At 38.5% G+C, this 14,990-nt stretch overlaps 1 protein-coding gene across 6 annotated transcripts in view; it reads right to left on the bottom strand.

Moving 5' to 3' along the window:
• The window catches only part of LOC132822640 (ceramide transfer protein), a 109,525-nt gene that overhangs the window by 17,263 nt on the left and 77,272 nt on the right, over nt 1–14,990 (bottom strand). For 4 of the 6 annotated variants that reach the window (XM_060835889.1, XM_060835897.1, XM_060835904.1 and 1 more), the window contains 3 exons: nt 14,831–14,917; nt 14,563–14,655; nt 13,171–13,245 (listed from right to left, as the gene is read on the bottom strand). In XM_060835889.1, the coding sequence (XP_060691872.1) occupies nt 13,171–13,245; nt 14,563–14,655; nt 14,831–14,917 (255 nt within the window). The remainder of the gene's footprint in view (nt 1–13,170; nt 13,246–14,562; nt 14,656–14,830; nt 14,918–14,990) is intronic. The other 2 variants (XM_060835913.1, XM_060835920.1) reach the window with 1 other exon arrangement.

Genomic DNA, 14,990 nt, shown 5'->3' with positions numbered 1-14,990 from the left:
ATAATTTAAAATAATGCAGCTAGTTTGCAGGAAACATGGAAATCCTGAGTGATGAGTGGGCGACTGTGCAACCATAACAAACCTTTCATTGGGATATAGATAATCCCATTAGATTAAGTTTCAATTACTTGGAGATTGCAGAAGGCCAATATCAAATTATATAACTGACAATCAATCTCCAGCATCCGATGACGAAAAAGTGATGCGGCCTTAAACAATTCTGTCAAGGTAAAATTGCTTAATATCTTTATGATTGAAAGGCATTAATCTGTCTTGAGGAGTAAACTCAAAGCATGCAAACCAAGAAAATCTCAAAACTTTAGAACAATTTGGGAACTCCATCATCAGGGAAAAAGCTCCATGAATCTCAGTGGTACTGACAGTAGGCAGTCAATGATCTTCAAAAGTGATGAATCTATTAAGTAACAAGGTCCACTCGTCTGCAAAAATGTCACTGACAAAGCGTTCATCACTCTTGGCGAACCCTTAGGATTACTGTTCTTTTACTGTTTACTCAAGTATAACGTTTTTGCTGAGATTGGTTCTTGGACCATCAATTCTACTTTACAAATATGGAGGGGAACATGGAACAAATTAATGCCAAGACGTCAGTTCTGCCACAATCAATCAGAGCAAAGTTGCAAACATTGACACTTCGTGAAAGTGCATAATTTTAGATGCTAATATTTGTCTGACTGGGAAGACCACATTAAAAAGGTGGCTCCCTAAATCTTAAAGATTCCTACAATACCTATTTACTGAATATAACAATTAATCTCAATGTACAGTGGAATTAAATGGCATGAGTTTGAATCAATGATATTAGGATGTGAAACTAAGCTCACTAAACTAGTACTTTGTAGACAAATATAATAAACTATTATAATCATCGCAAAAAGTCAATTCCATCTTTAAGGGAAGGAAATCTAAACCCTTACTTAGTCTGCCTCACAGATGAACCTTTAAGCAATAAATGCTGCTTTTTCCACATATTCTCGGACGAAAGGTTTAAAATACAATTTTCAGGCAGAATAAAGAACATAATGGAGATTGTTCCAAGGTTCTAATAGTTTTACTTGAATTCTGAATTTCTGTTCAATTGGTCTTCAAAAATGACCTCCTTAAAAGGCTCATAGATCTGTGGGAACAAGAGCACTACATAACTATAGACAGAACACTTACTGTTGATTATTCCAATTTTCTTTTCTGTATGTGTTATACATTATCTAGAGGATTACCCAGAGGATTTCAAAGCATGGTCCATACAAAACGTACAACTTTTGCTCGTGAATAACTTTTACTAGGTAGCGTTGGGTAAATCTAGCACAAACCATGCCATCTCCCCATAATAATCCATGTTATTACTACAAATACAGGGTCTGTCTGATGAAAGGAAACATTTACTGTGAGTGGAGTGCCTCTGAAGGCAGGGTAATAGTTGAAGTAAATATGGAGGGAAGTTCAGGGGCTCTAAGTTTTCTCCTCTCAACACCCTCAGTTGAGCTCATTGTTAAGCCAAGTAGCCAACCACCTCTGCTACTCGGTCCCCTCTGCTAGTAGAGATTGTAAAACGGTTCCCTTTCTATGTGTATTACCCATTGCACATCTGCACTACAGCACAAAAAACTCATTAAAATTTACAAGAGATATCTTCTCTGGCATTGACATCTCTCCCCATTACAGAATGGTTAAACCACACAGGAAACAATTTGGTAGGTTGTGCATTTGTGCTGACCTTTAAAGAAGCAATTCACCAAGTACCATTCCACCAACGTTTCCCCTCAGTTCTGCATTACCTTCTCTTTCAGATAAGAATCCAATTTTCTCTTCAATGTGACTGAACCTACTTAAGCAGGGCACTCTTAGTGCATGTAATGTTTTTCCTTAATGTTGCCATCACCTCTTCTGCCAATTTTATTAAATCTTAAACATTGTTAAAAGAGACAAAGTCAAAACTTGCTTTCAAGTTTAAAACTATAACAAACTTTGTCTTGAAATCTCTGCCCCTGTTAAGTAAGCCTATGATGCCTGTCGCAGTTGCACATGGCTGAATTGGACAAAATAGTTATGCCGGGTTTTCTTTTTAACTGACAGACAATCAATGGAAATTTTAGCTTACATAGTATTTTCGATAGCTCAAAATCATGGCATTCACAGCCAGACAACAAAATGTTTCTAAGTCTTAGTAAGATGGGACAAGAATGCAAACCGTAAGACTTTGATAAGGCAGCTCCAATGAAAGCCATTGGATTTGAGATTGCAGATTTTTATGAAATAGAAAAAGGGAACAAGTGACTATCTGGAATGAGGCATTTTAAGTAATTATAATTGCATATTCTTACAAGAATAAGTTAAAATTTTAGACATTGGGGAATCAAATTTTTGTAGGTAATTAGCCTTGGATGCAGAGACTAGTTTCAGTAAACACCCTTGAAGAAACTTATATTTCCATGAGCAAGATCAGAACAACAAAAAGATCTGAACAAAATATCTTCGTATGAGTACCAAGTAACAAATAATGTAGCAAGGGGGACAAACTATTTTGAAACAAGGTCACTATGACCTCGAGAGAGTAAACAACTGTCGCTTCACAAGTCAAATCAGGGGGCAAGCTGTTCCCAAAATTGCTAGCTTTGTCACCGAATCATAGCACTAGGTTTAGCTATGTATAACTTTTTTAGTAACTTTATTTTGGAGCTGCTATTACTTTTGCCAAGTCTACTCAGTCTTAAACATTGCTAAAATGAGACAGTCAAAATTTCTTGTTTTCAAGTTTATACAATTATAATAAAATAATATAACAATTGATAAAAATTAACATCCTTTTAATGTTCTGTACTAATGTCAGCAAAAGTTGTGAATTGCATGATCAAATTTGAAGAGTCATTAGCAATGGAGTAGAAGATGTAGCTAGCAAACACGTCGGAAGGAACAGGACATAAATCAAAGTTGGAACATGGTCAACAATCCCTAGAGCCCAAAGGCAGGTGATGGAATTCTGCCAAATATCATAAGATAATGGGAGGACCTAAAGTGGACCAAGAAGTTGTTTATCAATGAGCACTGATGTCAACGTTGCATGTAACCATTTAGTGTGGTATGTGTAAATATTCTGCACTTTACTGGGAAAGGTAGAGTGTGCCACTGACCTTTGATCGGAGTTGTATTCGAGGGGGCAAGTGGGCCCCACATGAAAGCCAGACTTGGAGCAGTCTTCAGCGTCTCTCATACATATGGTAAAGGAGCTTCAAATAAAGATTGATTTGTACTCCTGAACATAGAACACAGACTCCTCTTTAAAAATCTGTCTCTAACAAAGCCAATATGCTTTACTGAACGCTCTCCCGAACTGCCCTGTCACAATCAATCATTGATGTTTGTGTATATGTCCTGGTTCCCATCCCCCACAATCCATTTTAGAATTGATGTTTTGTTTAAATGTTGTCTTTGCTTTTTTCCTACAAAAGGTAAGCCCTTCGCATTTCTGTATTAAATTTCAATTGCCACCTTCCATTTATTATCTCCGATGTCCTTTTGAAGTTCTCCACTCAGTTCTCCTCAAAATTCACTAACATTTCAAGTTTTATACCATCTGAAAATTCTAAATTTGCACCGTGCAGAGAAGGATCTAGGTCATGAAAAGCCTATGTTCTAAGACCAATTCCGAGGGCCTCTGTACCTTTGATTCAATGAGCTGACCTTTCTCACGAGTCTGTTGCAATCATATTATAAGCTATGAAGACTTCAAATTCACAATGCTAAACTCACAAGTACCACCTTCCTAGGAAATAGCAACTGAAGGGAAAAAAAATGATATATTTAAAGGAAGGAAAAGGAAAGCCTGAAATGGGTGGCAAAACTAACCGTGAGCATAATTATTAAAGAAAAGATGTGTGTTCATGGTTGTTTTTGCTGTTCAGAAAAGGCATTTTACAAGCACGGCCCAGTGTATAAACGGAAGGCTGGGCAAGTCCATTACCTGGACATATGGTTTGTGATGCGGGTGAGGCTAACAGTATGGGTTTAACTCCCGCTCTGGCTGAGGTTACAATGAAGGCTTGGTGACCCTCAGGCTAAGGCATCTCTAATGAGAGAGTAACCCTGTGTTCTGTTAAGACTTTATCTAAAGTTTGACTCATGACACTTCACCTGTAGCTCAGCGGAAATCATTATACTTTAAGCACTAGTGCTTACACAGTACAATACCTCACTAAAATGAAATGGTACATGTGACCATGATACATATTTTGATCATGTTAACATTTCAAAAGATGAAAAGATCTTCATGTAGTGGTCAGTGACTTGGAAACCTATAATTGCTCATCAACACATACCAATACTATCCCCCAGTAACCTGTGGTAGAATCTGAGCAAACCAGTGTTGGTGGAAGAACTGCAGCAACCAAACGAATGAAAGCCAACAAAGTTTGAATTCCTAATGGTATTCCAACCAAAGTCCAAAAGACCATAAGATATAGGAGTAGAAATTAGGCCATTTGGCCCACTGAGTCTGTTCCGCCAGTCAATCATGGCTGATAAGTTTCTCAACTCTATTCTCCTGCCTTCCCCCTGTAACCCTTGATCCACTTACGAATTAAGAACCTATCTTGGTCTTAAACATACTCAATTACCTGGTCTCCACAGCCTTCTGTGGCAACAAACTCCACAGATTCACTAATCTCTGGCTGAAGTTTCTCATGATCTCCATTCTAAAGGGTCTTCCCTTTACTTGAAGGTTGAGCCCTTGGGTCCTAGTCTCTCCTACCAATGAAACATCTTCCCAACATCCACTTTGTCCAGATCTTAAAAGCTGGAGGGCTTTTGCTCACATTAAGACACCATGACTCATCTTAGGGATTTGCAAACCCCTCTATCTCTTCAATAGAGTCACCAAAACAAAATGTATTATCTACTATACTTTTCAGCCAAATATTCCACCTCTGATATGTGGTGAAGGATAGATTCTGGATAATGTCAAGTACTTTCCTTTTCATGGCAGCTACCTCTCCTAAAAAGGTCGGCGTCAACTAGGGCTCCAAATTCAGATCACCTGTGCCAGCTCAGCCTTCTACAAATTGCAGCAGTGAGTGTTTGACAACAATGTTCCCCACAAGTCAACAAAAGTCATGGGTATACATAGCAATTGTGATCACAACACCTGCCCTGCAGTGAGACCTGGACTGTGCATCAGAGACATCAGAAATTTCAGCCACTTCCTCTGGACTCAAAGGTGAAACTGCTAAACAAAATTAGTGTATTTCTTGCTCCACAAACAAATGTTCTACAAAATAAATTACATTGGACAAGACAGGTCTGGCTGGCCAAAAGTATACCCCCTGCCATGCCCTGTTTTCTCAACTCTGAAATAGCTAGTATTACAGGGGAGGACAAAGGAAACACTACAGAAACAATCAAGCACTATGTGAAATGTGGTAGCATTGACATTAATGACCGGAGAAGCTTACCTAAATGCAGCCAACCTGTCCATAAAGCAGAATCATTTTGAGTCCAAATGTCTGGGTAATGAGAGACAGCGAAGAAACTCAGTTTCTTCAGACAATACTCAGACAATGCATCAGGACAGATGCACGAGGAGGTGGGGAGTGGAGGGATACAGATCCTTAGGAATTGGGCAATAGGTTTAGACAGTGGATTTGGATCGGCTCAGGCTTGGAGGGCCGAAGGGCCTGTGCCTGGACTGTAAATTTTCTTTGTTTCTTTGATCTTTGTTCCATTGTTTCTGGCTCGTTTAGCTCTAATTTTACCAATCTAAATCAAAGCCACAAAAACTCAAACAATGACTTCCCACCACTACTTGAACAACTCAGGACTGACCCAAGGATTAGCCCTCTTAAATTTATGCTGTCACTTAGCAATACCTTGTAAGCAGAAGGACATTGGAACATTGAACAATGAAGCAGGAGTAGGCCATTTGGCCCTTTCAATCTGCTCTGCTGTTTGTTACAATTATAGCTGATCTCCCAACTCAGTACCCTTTTCCTGCTTTCACCCCATACACTTTGGATCGCTTTAGCCCTAAGAATTATATCCAACTCCTCTTTGAAAACATTCAATGACTTGGCCTCAATTGTTTTCTGTGGCAGAGAATTCCACAGGCTGACCACTCCCCCAGCAAAGAAATTGCTTCTCATCTCAACCCTAAAGGACCTCGTATCCTTCTAATGTAACCCCTGGATCTGGACTCCCTAGTGATTGGGAACGTCCTTCCTGTGTTTATCCTGTCTAGTCCTGTAAGACTTTGAGAGGTTTGTGAGATTCACCCCTCATTCTTCTGAACGCCAATGAATATAATCCTAATCAATCCAGTCTCTCTTCACACTTCAGTCCTATTATTCCAGGAATTATTCTGGTAAATCTTGGTTGCACTCCTTCCACAGACCAAAACTGAACACAATACTCCAGAGGTCTAGCCTCACCAAGATCCTTCAGAATTGCAACAAGATATTTTTGCTCCTTTACTTAAAGTTCTCTTGTTGCTCAACATACTGATGGTTGAGCTAACTCCATGCAATTGCCTGGATGGCCGGTTTGCAATACAGAATTACACCAACAGCACAGGTTCAATTCCTGCACTGGCTGAAGATGCCATGAAAGTTCCGCCTTCTCAACCTCACCCCTTAATCCAAGCATGGTGACAGTCAGTTTAAACTCACCACCAATCATCACTCCCTAATGAGAGGGCAGACTAGGGAAACATTACCCTTATGAAGGCAGAACCAAATTATGTATCGATTGTTCCTCATTACAACTCCCACTATTTGAAGCAGGTTATTCTCAAGAAAGAGAGAGATTTTATCCTCTTTCGCCAAAAGAAACCCAGATACTGAAAGGAGGCATTTTTGGAAGACTTAATGGTGGTGGTGTTTAAAGAGTATCCACACACCACTCTAGAATAAATTTAATATCACAGCAAGAATTTGCCATTTGCTTTCATTATTCATGATCAATTGTCACTGAGTCTACTAATTCTATAACCTCTGCTGACGATCGCATCAAGTGTCGAGATTTATATGAAGCTACAGCAGTAGTGCATGCAACAAAATGAACACTTATTCAATTGCAACAAGTGTTTCAAAGTCTAACTATCTTGTTTAAGATTCAAAGCAATCATTGCAAATACAAAAATTGATTTTGCAAGCTTTTTTCATGATAGCCCTGCATCACAGCATCTTTTCTACTACACATGAACCCATTCAATTAGTTTACAAATCCAAAGATTTTCCAACATCAGTTCTGAACTTCTTTTTCTATTTAAACTCACATTCATTATAACTCTGTCACTACTTAGTAGTATGTAGTAACTTGAACGGGGACTTCATTACACAATGGCAAAAATCTGCCCCAATGGATATATAGTACACCAGAACATTTTGAATGAAGCATCCCAATGCTCAAACCGACCAAGGGTCTTGTTACACCAGTGACAGAATTCACGATGGTGTTTTAGAAAGCTTAAATCTATTTCTAAGGACATGAAATCCAAAGAGGAAGTGAAATAGTGAATAAATCAAACTTAACACAGCATTTGGATCGATCCTTTTATTACTGCATATCATAAATTCAAACCTTTTCTACATTAAAAAACCTGTTTTATGAAATAGGATAGTCACCTATCTTGTTTGGAGTCGGCAATCTCCTACTTCCTGCATGTTATTTCATGTTTTGTTGACGTGGAAAACATTCTTTGTATATAAATACTCAACAGCTTTGTATAAAGTTACTGAAGATGGCCAGTACTGCCAAATGTGACACTTCCATAAAAGCTTATGAGTAGTAATACCATGCTATTAAAAGGTCTTTTAACCACCAGTGGAAACATAGCCAACAACAGTTATGTATTCAAAAAGCACCTGGTGTTAGCGATTTTTGAGACGATTTGTAGCTCAGGTTGAGGTTCAGGTTGTAAGTTTGCTCACTGAGCAGGCAAGTTTGTTTCCAGATGTTTCGTCACCATGCTAGGTAGCATCATCAGTGAGCCCCCAGTGAAGTGCTGGTGTTCCATCCCATTTTCTGTTTGGGTCTTGGTCTGTTAAGGTGGGTGATATCATTTCTGGTTCTAACAGTTTGGTAAATGGGGTCCAAACCTGTGTTTATTGATGGAGCTCCTGTTTGAATGCCAGACCTCTACGAATTATTTTGTGTGTCTCTGTTTAGCCTGTCCTAGGATGGACATGTTGCCCCAGTCAAAGTGGTGTCCTTCTTTGTCTGTAAGGATACTAGTAATAGTGGGTCATGTCTTTTGGTGTCAACACCTTCTACACAAAGGTAAGGTAAGCTCTAGAAGGACTCAATAGACAGAAATATTGTAATCCTACCTGCAGACAAAGGGTGCACGACTGTCATCCTTAACATAACACAGGACGCTGAAAAAACAAAGTCACTGCTCGCAGTTACCGACACTTAGGTGGCGATAGACCCGACTCCACAGCTCATTGAAGCAGCTTCATAAATTAGGCCAGGTTAACAAGACAGATCTCCAAACAATGAAACCTGATGGATCCTACACACTCACTACTAGCGATTACCAAGGTACACAAAACAATGGTTTTGAAAATTTGAATTTTGGTAAATTTTAGTTCGAGGGTTTTATCGGACTAGTATTACAGAAGGGGAAGGTAAAAGATAGGTTAGAGGAAGGATCTGTAAGTAGCTTGGAATAATTATTCTGTTATACTTGAATAAAATTATTAATTTTTACTTTAAATCGTTCTTGGAATCTCAAATGTTCACAGATTATTGAACAGGATAAATCTTGTGATGCTGGTTTGTAACAACTAGGAGGGTTTACCCAGTGACATAACATGGGCAAAGGACCTCCACCAAAAACTGAAATACCTAGAAGACTTATGCCACTCCACCCAAGGTCCAAATTTGTGTGTATTGATGGAGTTCCAGTATGAATGCCAGGCCTCCAGGAATGCCAGAGTGTGTCTCTGTTTAGCCTGCCCGACGATGGATGTGTTGTCCTAGTCGAAATGGGACACCCGAACACCAAAGACACCAAGATAGAAGAGGACAACATAAATGGTCTCCTTTGACATTAACAGCTCTATTCACAACAATTAACATCAACCTGGTCAAAGAAACACTTACCCCACTACTAGACAAACCAAGGACACAAACACCAGACAGCACCAACTTCATCGGCAAAGACAACATCCTGAAGCTGAAGCCTCACTACCCACTTCACCTTAAATGACACTACCTAGAAACAAATCAACGGAAGACCCATGGAATCACCAATATTAGGATTCTCAGCAGAAGCAGTAATGCAGAGACTTGAATGAACAGCCCTCTCCATGATCCAACCCAAACTTTGAGTCCGCTACATGGATGACACCTTTGTCATCACAAGACGGAACAAATTAGAGGAAACCTACATTACCAACATCAACATCCTTACTGGCATAAATTTCACAAAACAAGAACAGACTTCCCTTCCTAGATGTCACAGTGAAATAAACAGTTAATGGAGAATGGCAGACCAACATCTACGGGAAAACAATACACAAAGACCAGATACTTAACTGCAGAAGCAATCATCCCAACACTGACTGACAGAGCTGCATCAGAACATTATTTAAATAGGCTACAACATACTGCAGCACTCAGGAACTATGAGCAGAAGAAAAATACCTATACAACATAGTCAAGAAGAATGGGTACCCGATAAACACAGCCCAATCCTTAAACAACAAACCCAAAAAAGTAGACACAACATAGCCAGAAACCCTAGCCACACTATCATACAAAGACATCTAAGATGACTGCCAGACTACCCCAGTCCCTTGGCCTCATGATAGCTGACCAAACCTACCAACACACAAACAGCTACTGAGCAACCTAAAAGGACCCTATACCAACAACCAGCAAAACAAATGTCATATACAAAATACCCTGCAACAAACACTAAATTGGACAGGCAAGCAGGAAACTAGCCACTGGGATACATGAACACCAACTAGCCACCAAAAGACATGACCCACTATCACTAGTATCCTTACATACCGATGGAGGAGGACACCACTTCGACTGGGACAACATATCCATCCTACAGACAAGCATGGAAATTCCAAGAGGCCTGGCATTCAAACCACAACTCCATCAATAAACACATTGATTTGGACCCCATTTACCAAACTCTTAGAAAAAGAACTGGAAACGATATGACAGACATTAAATAGATCAAGACACAAAAAGAAAGCAGAACAGAACGCCAGAGCTTCACTGGAGGCTCACTGATGTTGCTCAGCATGGTGACAATACATCTGAAAACAAACTTGCCAGCTCAGTGAACAAACTTATAACCAGTACCGGGTGCTTGGGACTGGAAAAGCAATGTTCTTATAGGACTGATACATTAAGTTTTGGGAACAGATTAGCCACAGAAGAGTCAGGTATTTTCTCCGATAATGCAGTGCATCAGGGGCCAGATTGCACCACGATTGAATGAGTCATTCACCTGGTGCCATTCCCCAAATTTTCCCTATAAACCTGCATTTTATCCTTCTCAGGCAATCGAAAAGAAACAGTAGCTTGCTAAGCCAGTTTAGAATCAAGCACATGCTGTGGATCTGTTATCACATGCAGGCCAGGCTAAAAAATCACTGATTCTTTTCTCTAAAGGTCATCATTGAACCAGATGGTTACAACAATCCAATACATTCATCATGGCCATTATTCAAAATGTACACTTATGCATGTAGGGTGCGTATGCGCATGCATAGAGTCATAGAGATGTACAGCATGGAAACAGACCCTTCGGTCCAACCATACATTCTAGAACTGTCTCAGATTGAGGGACAAACCAAGGCTGCCCACATCAAATGCAAAGTACACAAAATTTTTCAAGCAACGTTGAATATTGCAAGGACATCCAACAAAACATACAGTAACTCTTAGCAACAAAACAGCACATCTTGTCACTGTCCTAAATGTAAAAATGAATTAAGAAACATGTAAATTTAAGAATGGTTTGAAGGATGTGGAATCAGGAAGATATCAAATAATTTTCCCCATTAAGTTTAACGTCAGGAGACACCCTATAAAAGTTTGGCAATAGTACACTCAAAGTCCTGCAGCTCGGAAAAACATTCAGATACTAGCTGGTTAATTATTTGCATAGAATGCCACTGGATTTTCAGGCAGAAGAATATGCATATAGCTGTTTTTATACAAGCAGCATTTGGTCAAGCTTAAAAATAACTATTTGATACCTGTTAAAATTTTAAGAGCATTTGATATATGGTTTTGTAAAATGAAGAGGGTAAACGGGCACAATTATTGACAACTCTCCCAGGTAATTATTCATTGGATTGTGCTCTGTTCAGTTTTAGAACAGCTAACAGCAGTGAGGGTAGAAAGTAATTTCCTGCCTTAAGAATTTTCTCCCTGGTACAAACCAGGGCTGATTTCAAAACAGACTAGAATTTTTGCAGCAGGAAAATATCCTTCACTAGGTAGAATCGATAAACAGTTTACAAAAAGGAGACCAAACGCCATTGACTCAAATATGTACATTCCCCACCTTGCTTCTGCCAATGCACTTTTGCCTTCGTAAGTGTGCAAGTATTTTTGAGAAACAGAAAACTAACTTATAATTTGTCAAAATTGAACACAATATAAGTATAATTCAAAAACAAACAAACCTATTCTTTCATGTTTTAAACTGCCAGCAGTTTTGAAAAGGATTTTGAAAAATGCATTGTTTATATTAATAGTATTCAACTGTTTCACCCACTTTTCTCACAATATACTTAATGATGGGCTTTTTGTCTAGCTTTTACCAGGAATGAGAGAACTGGGGCAATAAGAACTCCAGAATCTGAAGGACAATGTCAAGAGTACACAAAAGCTTATGTCTGCTGGGACTTACCTTAAGTTCACATGGTAGGCAGCCATAGACACTAACAAGATTACAAATTCCTTAAATTAACATGGTACCTTTGTTATCTATCCAAGTATATAACAATCACAGAAACTGGTGAAACTAGGTCTGGAATCATCTGTGGACAGAAAGCAGAGCCGACATTTCAAGTCAAGCAACTTTCTAAACTACTTCTTTCTCCCTACAGATGCTGCCACACCTGCTGAGTTTCACAAGCAATTTCTATTTTCACTTCAGACCTCCAACATCTGCAGTTTTTAAATTTATGTATGATCATTGTTGTATTTGTCAATAAAATAGGACCTTAAAGATGCTTCCTGGAAGATGTCACCTATCGCCATCAACCTCTTCAAAAGAAGTTTAGGGCACTGCCCTAATGGGGTACTTAGTGCTTTAATAGCTGTCCAGATTGAGAAACTTTAAGATTGAGGATATGTGGCTGGTAGTATACTGCAATCAGAATTCAACTTGGTCATGTTCTACAGTCAAAAAAAATTAATGTTTGGGATTGGGATAGAAGTGACCAAAGCAAAAAAGATGACAAACTTCATTGCAACAGGGCATGGTTCTCCCAACAGGAGAAACAAAATCTGTAGGTGGTCCTGCTTCAAAAATGGCGATGATTCTAAAACAGTGAAGAATAACTAAGGCACAATTTTCTAAGAAAAGACAATGTGTTAAGTGAATTTCTTTTCCTCTCATGAGGATGAAGCAAATTTCCAACTTTGCAAACAAGGTAAACAGCTAAAAATGATTGAAATTTAGTCGCAATAGTTACATTTCTAAAACTAAAGGCTTTCAGCAAGTCACATGTATAAGTGAGTTTAAAGGCTTTCAGAACATTGCATTAGTAATGGTAGGTTTACGGCATGGCATGCTGTTATGTTACTATACCAGTGATGCTTGGATTAACGTATTCCATAGAAATGCTAACAGCACACAATTGTATTTCACAGCCAAGCTGTAATTTGGCTATTTTCTTCCTTAATATCAAAGCAACGTTGAAAACGAGAGCATAAAGTTGGATTTGAAGAAATGTTATGTAATTCTTTACTCAAATTTTAATAAATTGATGTTCATGACAAGAGCAATTTTTAAGTAATACTGCAATAGTGTCATGCAGCTGGTACACTGTCATACGTCAGGGAATAAGTTATAGTCAGCAAACATCACCAACACTATGAAGATGTAGACGCAAACCCAGGTGAAGTAGTCAAGAGAAGTGAGCTGCAGAGAAGGACCACTCTGAGTTTGTACAGTACCTGGGTGCTGAATCTGTGATCATCTGAGGCACTGACTAGATCAATGGAAGACATGGAGGAAGAGCGACTAAAGGGCTACCACAGAGACAGACAAAGAAAAACCCAGTTCAGAACAACAGCACAACAAGGCATTCAAACATTAACCTTCACCACAAAAAAATGCATTAAAGAGCCAATAAGCTTTAAAGAAATGACAACAGCCGCAATGATATCATGCAACTATGTACCATACTCATGGAATCCTGAAGTCGACAATTCTGATAATAGCCACAATTAAGTACAAATATTTGATGCCTTATCTTTTAAGTACATAAAACAATTAGTGCCTTGTTTTAAAAATGATTGTGATGCATATAAAAAGGTAGTATATGAGCCATCAAGCACATATTATAGTACTTCTGCACAACATTTTTGTCTCCACTGCTTCTGATATTGGAAAAAAGTATTAGCTTTAGTGATCTGGTGAAATCCACAAAATCCTTATGCAAAGCTTTCTCTTAAATATTACATTTCAAAAATTGAAGGCATTTAGATACATTCTTAATAATCCTCCAGATAAAAAGACTGAAAATGGCAAAAGTAAATCTTTTTCATACAAGTAAAATAGTTTGTCAACTGCAAAAACAAATTTCATTTAAAATGTCGCAATGGCCTTGTTTCATATGTTGTAGTGCTAAAAATGTACATCAATTCTTTACCAGCTTGTAAATGCAAAATCAAATGGATTTCACTATTAATAAAACTGGTTCATCAAAACAAATTACGAAAAGGAAACTAAGGAAAAGAGATCTCACTGCCACAATAGAAAACAACCACGACAACTTCTGAATGGCATTTAGAATGAGATAGTTGAGAAGAAAATTTCCAATAACTTTCAAAGTCCCTCATTTTTATGCATTGAGCAAACAGAATCAACAATTAGAATGGATGACCAAATTTACACATGTACCATGACCATGGAGTTCTGGATCACATCACCCAAGGGATGACTAGTTCAGGCTTTTCAGCACATCCTGTTTATTCCAGTGACACTGAACTTCAAAATTCCCTCTTTTCCCCCTCCCATGCTGATACTTCACACCAGGCAGAGAGTCTGGTTACATTTATGAAAGTATCAACTAACCAACACTACCACAAGCAGTGCTTCAGTGACATCACAGGATGAGTCGGCAACTAACTGGATTGCAGATCCTCACATTGCATTCTCCATAGGAACTGCTGATTTCAGCCTTCTACACTAAAAAGTTTAAAACAATTAAATACTTTTTTCAAAATTTTTATTTCTAGATTAGAATCTCAGCAGCAACTGAGGATTTTGCTAGCATAATACATAGGTAATGCCAATACTAAAGCAATTTCCTACATACCAGTGAAATGATCAGGTCACCATACCTGTTTGGCAAATCTGTGTACACCAACTGCCGTGAAGGAATCTCCAAATGGCAGAGCAGCTGACCAATGAATTCTTGACTTCTCCGTGTGAGACTAAAAATTGAAATTATTACAGAACTCAGTTACAAACCAAAAGTACCACTAATTATTCCATCTGACTGATGTTGTTATGAGCAAAAGCACATGCCTAAAAAGCTTTAGTGATGGCAGAAGGTTGATTAGAATATATAAAACATTAAATAATTTTAGAACTACAATGGAAAACTACCTGTTCTTCAATTTTGTCTTGTCTGTCAAGAGCAGCTTCAACAGCATCAAAGAATTCTTCCTCATTAATCAAACTGTTCGGACCTTCCTAATAAAGCAAATCATTCCAAATAAAGATAGTGAGCTGAAGGGACTTGCATTCATATACTCTCTTCACATCT

This window comes from Hemiscyllium ocellatum, chromosome 2 (genome assembly GCF_020745735.1).
Source record: "Hemiscyllium ocellatum isolate sHemOce1 chromosome 2, sHemOce1.pat.X.cur, whole genome shotgun sequence".
In the NCBI taxonomy this organism is placed as follows: Eukaryota; Metazoa; Chordata; class Chondrichthyes; order Orectolobiformes; family Hemiscylliidae; genus Hemiscyllium; species Hemiscyllium ocellatum.
Note: the sequence above shows the minus strand (reverse complement) of the source record. Positions and strands in the feature narration are given on the sequence as shown.